We start from the raw sequence: 6,776 nt of genomic DNA on the forward strand, positions 1-6,776 counted from the left end.
GCAATGGAATATTACTTAGCTATAAAAAAGAATGAAATACTCCCCATAACATATCCCCAATAACTCCCCTAAACTATCTAAATGACAGATTCAGAGGGTCAAGCGACCTCTGAAATGAGAAAGTATATCTAGCTCAAATCTCAGTATTGGCTATGAGACATGGGTGTATCTGGTTTCTACAGATTCGAAGTAAAATACTCACCATCCCCTCCTGATGCTAAAATTTCCCCATTTGGAGAAAAACGTACGACATTGACCGCTTTGGTATGACGAGCAAGATTGGACAAAAATTCAACAATGGCCTTTCCATCTGGTCCTTTTTCTACCTTCCAGATCTGTTGATACAAAAACATTCATTCAGAGAAACATGTAGTGAGCAGGCTTCATACTGCACCTACTAAAACAACCATGCACTGATTTTCAGAAAGAAAATTTAGTTTTTCTTTTGAAACGTAAGAGGAAGTAATTCCTATCTGAAATATAAACCTCCAGTTCCCCTGCCTCCCACCTGTTTCTTGTGCAAACTCTTCCCCTAGAGGAAACTGGCTCAGGGTTCTGAAATAACAACATCACCACATCCAGTGACATCAGTCTATGTAACAGGACCCTAGGAAGAAAGTTGCTCTCTATTGCCTCATTGTTGACTCAAGATCCTGAAAATTTATCCATCTGGGCTAAATACACATATACATACACTTTGTCACTCAGTTGTGTCCGACTCTTTGAGATCCCCAGGCTCCTCTGTCCATGGGATTCTCCAAGCCAGAATACTGGAGTGGATTTGCCATTTCCTCTTCCAGGGGATCTTCCCCACCCAGGATCCAACTGGCACCTCCTGCCTTTGGCAAGCAGATTCTTTATCACTAGTGCACCTGGGAAGCCCCTGGGCTAGGTAACTTAGTACAATAATTTGTGATGATTGCCTGCAGTGTGCATGCTCAGTCCTGTCCAACTCTGCAACCCCAGGCTCCTGTGTCCATGGGATTTCCCAGGGGAAAAAAATACTGCAGTGGGCTGCCATTTCCTCCTCCAGGGGGATCTTCCCGACTCAGGGATTGAACCTGTGTCTCAGGCATTGGCAGATTCTTTACCGCTGAGCCTGCCAGCTGGGAAGGCCTGCGTTTAACAGTCATTATAAAAACACAAGAGTGCCCTGCTCGGAAGACCATCTAAGGGTTGGAATCTGCGATATCTGCTCGCGTTTACCGATCCTGCACTTCATTACTGACTCAAGTCGGAGATTCTGTCAGCAACCAAGGACATCTGTTTAGTCAATGGTGGGTTTTACTTCCAATTCCGGGGCTTTTGTCTGTGTAATCTGCCATGTTCAATATGTTGCTCCATTAAAAGCTCTGCCTATTATAATTTTATTTTCAACAATCATTTGCTTTCAACATTAAAAGCTCTGCCTATTATAATTTTATTTCAATTATCATAAAATTGGTTTAAATGTTAATGAAACAGTATACCTAAAAAAAACAAAAAACCAAAACACAAGAGTGGAGAATGCCACTTCAACGTGGCTTCCAGGCCCCTTCCCACTCCCCATGCCCCGCTTACCCTGACAGCCGTGTCCACCCCCGCGGAGGCCAGCCGGTGGATCCTCCCCGCGGCTCCATACTGGAAGTCCAGGCTGTACACCGGCTCCTTGTTGTGCCAGGCGATCTCGCAAGTGATGACTTTCATCCTCCGGAGTCTTCAAGGAGCGAAACACAGTTCCTCAGGGGGTGGTGAGTGGGGGTGGGGGTTGGAGTGTCCCCGTTGGTTCTCCAAAGACGGAGGAGAGAGAGCTGCAAATGGTTGGTGATGAGATGAATCTTCGAGCCAGGGACCAGGCACTGAACGCTCAAGCCCGAGCCAGGAGCCCTGCCGACCCTGGGAGAGGATGTCAGTGCGGCCCTCTGACGCAGCCCTCGCAGCTCCACCTTAAGTGGTTCGCGGAGTCCGCGGCTGTTTTCAGTTTATTCTCCGGGTACGTCCGGAAAAGCAACGAGGGACTGACACCCAGGGAGGGGAAAGCAAGGCCCGGGCCGAGGCAGGCCAAGCTGAGAGGGGGCGAGACCGAGTATCTGGGGGTGGGCGCCCCGGGGAGACGGCTACCGGGTGTGAGGGAGGGCAGGGGCCGCGGCGGAAGGGCTGCTCGGCAAGCCGACCGAGGCCGGGGACGAGGGGGCAGCCGGGGAAGCCGGAACCGGACCTGACTGAGACCTGGCTGAGAGGAGGCCACCGGGGGCACTGGGGCCGGGCCGCGGGCTCGCCGCGCACACGCGCGCTTTTCCGAAGCTCCCCCGGGTGCTCGCGGCTGGCCCTTGGCGAGGGCCGCTCGCCACGCTCACCCGGCCCCTCACCCCTCACCCAGGCCCGGCCGGGAAAGCGCGGGGACGCGAGAGTCCGCGCGGGAAAAGCAGTACCTGCAGAGACGCGCTCAGGCCGCTGGGCCGCCAGCTCCCGCCGCCGCGCGCGCGCGCGCGCCGCTTCCCGCGCGCCGCAGGCCCCGCCTCCTCGTGGGCGGGGCCTCACGACTCCCCGCCTCCTCGTGGGCGGGGCTCTAGAGACTTCCCCCTCCCCTCCTCGTAGGCGGGGCTCCGCATAGGCCCCGCCCCGCCGCGGAGGCGTGACCAGCACCCTCGGACTCGGCTGGCTCCCGCCGGTTTATTATTTCCCTGCGGAACGACGCATTGGTGGAAGAATGAGGGAGTCCAGTCACTTCTTCCCTTGTTAATTTAGCAAACATTTACTGAGCATCTGCTATATGCTGGACCCTATGCTGGACCTGGATACACAGTGGAGAGCGAAGCTGACGCAGACTTCAGTTCAGTCGCTCAGTCGTGTCCGACTCTTTGCGACCCTATAGACGGCCGCACCGCCAGGCCTCCCTGTCCATTACCAATTCCCGGAGCTTACTCAAACTTAGGTCCATTGAGTCGGTGATGCCATCCAACCATCTCATCCTCTGTCGTCCCCTCTCCTCCCGCCTTCAATCTTTCCCAGCATCAGGGTCTTTTTCAATGAGTCAGTTCTTCGCATCAGGTAGCCAAAGTATTGGAGTTTCAGCTTCAGCATCAGTCCTTCCAATGAATATTCAGGACTGATTTCCTTTAGGATGGACTGGTTGGATCTCCTTGCAGTCCAAGGGACTCTCAAGAGTCTTCTCCAACACCACAGTTCAAAAGCAGACTTACTCTCAGGAGAATCTGCAGTCTGCTAAAAGAAAAAGGAGGGCCCTTCTGTAGGACAGGTGGGGACACTGTAACTCTGAGACTCACCCAAGACTACCACGACTTTCACTAGTGCAGTGACTATCTGACAGCTGTAACCTGTTTTGGTCACTAGTGTTTCAAAATAAATAAACCACAGAAACGGTCTTCAGGCCTCCTGTCATGTATCCAAATAATTATAATTAAAAAAGTGAAAAGGAGTATGTCAAGGTTGTATATTGCCACCCTGCTTATTTAACTTATATGCAGAGTACATCATGCGAAATGCTGAGCTGGAGGAATCACAAGCTGAAATCAAGATTGCTGGGAGAAATATCAGCAACCTCAGATGTGCAGATATCACTCAAATGGCAGAAAGAGAAGAGGAACTAACGAGTCTCTTGATGAACATGAAAGAGGAGAGTGGAAAAGCTGGCTTAAAATTCAACGTTCAAAAAGCAAAGATTATGGCATCTGGTCCCATTACTTCATGGCAAAATAGATGGGGAAAAAGTGGAATCGATGACAGATTTTATTTTCTTGGTCTCCAAGATCACTGTGGACAGTGACTACAGGCATGATTAAAAGACGCTTTTAATCATGTGTGCTCAGTCGCTTGCTCCTTGGAAGAACATCTGTGACCAACCTAGACAGCATATTTAAAAGAAGAGACATCACTTTGCCAACAAATGTCCATATAGTCAAAGATATGGTTTTTCCAGTAGTTGTATATGGATGTGAGTTGGACCATAAAGAAGGCTGAGCACCGAATTGATGTTTTTGAATTGTGGTTGGAGAAGACTCTTGAGAGTCCCTTGGACTGCAAGGAGATCAAATCAGTCCATCCTAAAGGAAATCAGTCCTGAATAGTCATTGGAAGGACTGATGCTGAAATTGAAGTTTCAATACTTTGACCACCTGATGCACAGAGCCAACTTATTGGAAAAGACCCTGATGCTGGAAAAGATTGATGGCAAAAGGAGAAGGGGGCGACAAAGGATGAAATGGTTGGACGGCATCAACTCAATGGACATGAGTCTGAGCAAACTCTGGGAGATAGTGAAGTACAGGGAAGCCTGGCAGGCAGCAGTCCATGGGGTTGCAAAGAGTCAGACATGACTTAGCAACTGAACAAAAGCAGCAGCAAAACACAGTGAAAAGGAACATGAAAGGAACAATGTGCTTTTACAGTCCTGAATGTGAACTGACTTTAGACTTGAAGGATCAAAGAAAGTTTGAAGAGGAGATACTTAAAGTGGGTTTCAAGTGATAAGAGTTTTGGAATGAACAGCTCTGGGAAATGTGAATTGAAGGTAAAGAAACTCACTGTCAACAATAGAGATACAAAGAAGCAGTGGGACCTGGCCGTGGGAAAGGATGGGTGGATCAGGGACCCAGAAGTCTCTGGACATAAACAGGCCGGTCACATGGACATGTGTGTTTCATGTGCGAGCATGTGTGCTCAGTCACTGCAGTTGTGTCTGACTCTTTGTGACCCTGTGGACTATAAGCCCACCAGGCTCTTGTTCTCCAGGCAAGAATACTGGAGTGGGTTGCCATGCCCTCTTCAGGGGGTTTAAATTCTCCTTCTAAATTAATTGGAATCCTGACTCCATACATTAGTCTGGGAGTTTGGTTGAAATGAGATTGGTCCAGATAAATAGACAATCTCTTTGTGCTGACTGACAGCAGGTTTCTGGGCCTTCAAAGCCAAGGGGTTTTGTAAAGCCAGTCCTACCCTGTGCAACCTTGCAGAAGACAGCTTGTCAGCCTCCCCGACGTGACTCTCCCACTCCCCACCTTTCCCGTCTTCTCTCTCTGGATGTTTTGGCCCTGAATTCAATCAGGTCTCTTGCTCCTTTGGCAAACAAAAATTGGGATTTTGGTTTTTTATATATTTTTGATGTATTTATATAGTCTCTAGATCATTTTGGAGAATTCAAAACTATGTGATTGTTCAGTACCTGGTGCTTACAGTATACCTCAATTAACAAATGTGCTTATGAACACTTCCTAAAAATAGAATTTAACATTTTAAAGTGAGGTCGTTAATCAGAAGGCAAAAATGAATGTAGCAAGGCCTTTTGAAATGGGTTAATTTTCCAAATGTGACATTTTACTTGTGAGTTTCCTGGAAGGCAAGGAAACAAATATTCTGTGATGCAAAGCCTCGATGAAAGGAAATACAGGTTTGTCTGAGGAGCCAACTCTTGCTTTTAAAAAAATTTTTCTTTTCTGGCATTTTTAGGAAAGAGTTGTCATGGATTCTTATATAAATGCTAGTCAAACGCTTTTAGCCGGTTTTACAAAAGGTATACAAATTGTCTACAAACGATGTCTCATGTTGAGAATACGACTGGATGCTCCTTAAGTATAGAGGAAGCTAGGACAATGTAGTTTTTAGATGTTCTCTTGAGTTATGGCTAGAATTTAGAGAACTTGGGAGTGGGAATGACTAATATGTGCTGTAGATAATCTAGTTGTTTGAAAAGCACAGGTAAGAGGAGGGAAAAAAGGAAGATTCCACTCCTAGGTATATACCCAAAAGAATTAAAAGCAAAGACACCAATAGATATTTATACAATAGTATTCATAGCAGCATTATTAATAGTAAAAAGTGGAACCCACTTAAATGTCCATGGATGGATGAATGGATAAAATATGTTATATCCATACAATGGAGTATCATTCAGCCTTAAAAAGGAATGAAACTGGTATTTGCAACAATATAGACGAACCTTAAAAATGTTATGCAAAGTGAAATAAGCCAGACACAAAAGGACAAATACGTTATGATTCCACCTAGATATTTAGAATAAGCAAATTCGTAGAGACAGAAAATATAGGCCACCAAGGGACAGGTGGGAATGGGAAGTTATTGCTTACAGGATATACAGTTTATGTGAAATGATGAAAAAGTTCTGGAAATGGATGGTGGAGGTAGTTGCCCAATGATATGAATGTACTTCATGCCTCTAAACTGTACACTTAAAAATAGTATATACTTACACAATAAAAAAATTAAGTCAATATTTACAATCACAAATTATTACCAGAGGGATAAGTTAATGGGAATATAGATAAAACAAGATTGACCATGAGTTGGAAACTGCTGAAGTGATGGGTGCACATGAGTTCATTATAATAGTTTTTCTACTTTCTATTGGAGTATGGTTGGTTTACAATGTTGTTTTAGTTTCAGGTGTACAGCAAAGTGAATGTTATACATACATCCATTTTTTAGATTAGTTTCCCCTATAGGCCATTACAGAGTACTGAAGAGTTCCTCATGCTATACAGTAAGTCCTTGGTTATCTATTTTATATATAGTGGTGTGTATATATATATCAACCCCAATCTCCCAATTTATCCCTCCCTCTTCCTTTTACCCCCTGGTAACCATAAATCTGTTTTCTACATCTAAAAATCTATTTGTTCTGCAGGTAAGTTCATTTGTATCCTTTTTCATATGTCTTTCTCTTAGTTCACAATGACACTCTCTAGGTCCCATCCACATTGCTCTACATGGCATTATTTCATTCTTTTTTATAGCTAAGTAATATTCCATTGCATTTATGT

At 45.7% G+C, this 6,776-nt stretch overlaps 1 protein-coding gene across 1 annotated transcript; it reads right to left on the minus strand.

Annotated features, from left to right (window-relative positions):
- Positions 1–202: 202 nt before the first annotated feature.
- On the minus strand, positions 203–1,955 carry LOC120859571 (chromatin assembly factor 1 subunit B-like; the record flags this gene model as incomplete). The annotated part of the gene is made up of 2 exons (XM_040235628.1): positions 1,561–1,955; positions 203–335 (listed from the first exon to the last, which is right to left on the minus strand). Coding segments are annotated over exons 1-2 (259 nt in total), but the record flags the coding sequence as incomplete, so codon positions are not given.
- Positions 1,956–6,776: the final 4,821 nt, after the last annotated feature.

The sequence above is a fragment of the Oryx dammah genome, unplaced genomic scaffold (assembly GCF_014754425.2).
Source record: "Oryx dammah isolate SB20612 unplaced genomic scaffold, SCBI_Odam_1.1 HiC_scaffold_1609, whole genome shotgun sequence".
In the NCBI taxonomy this organism is placed as follows: Eukaryota; Metazoa; Chordata; class Mammalia; order Artiodactyla; family Bovidae; genus Oryx; species Oryx dammah.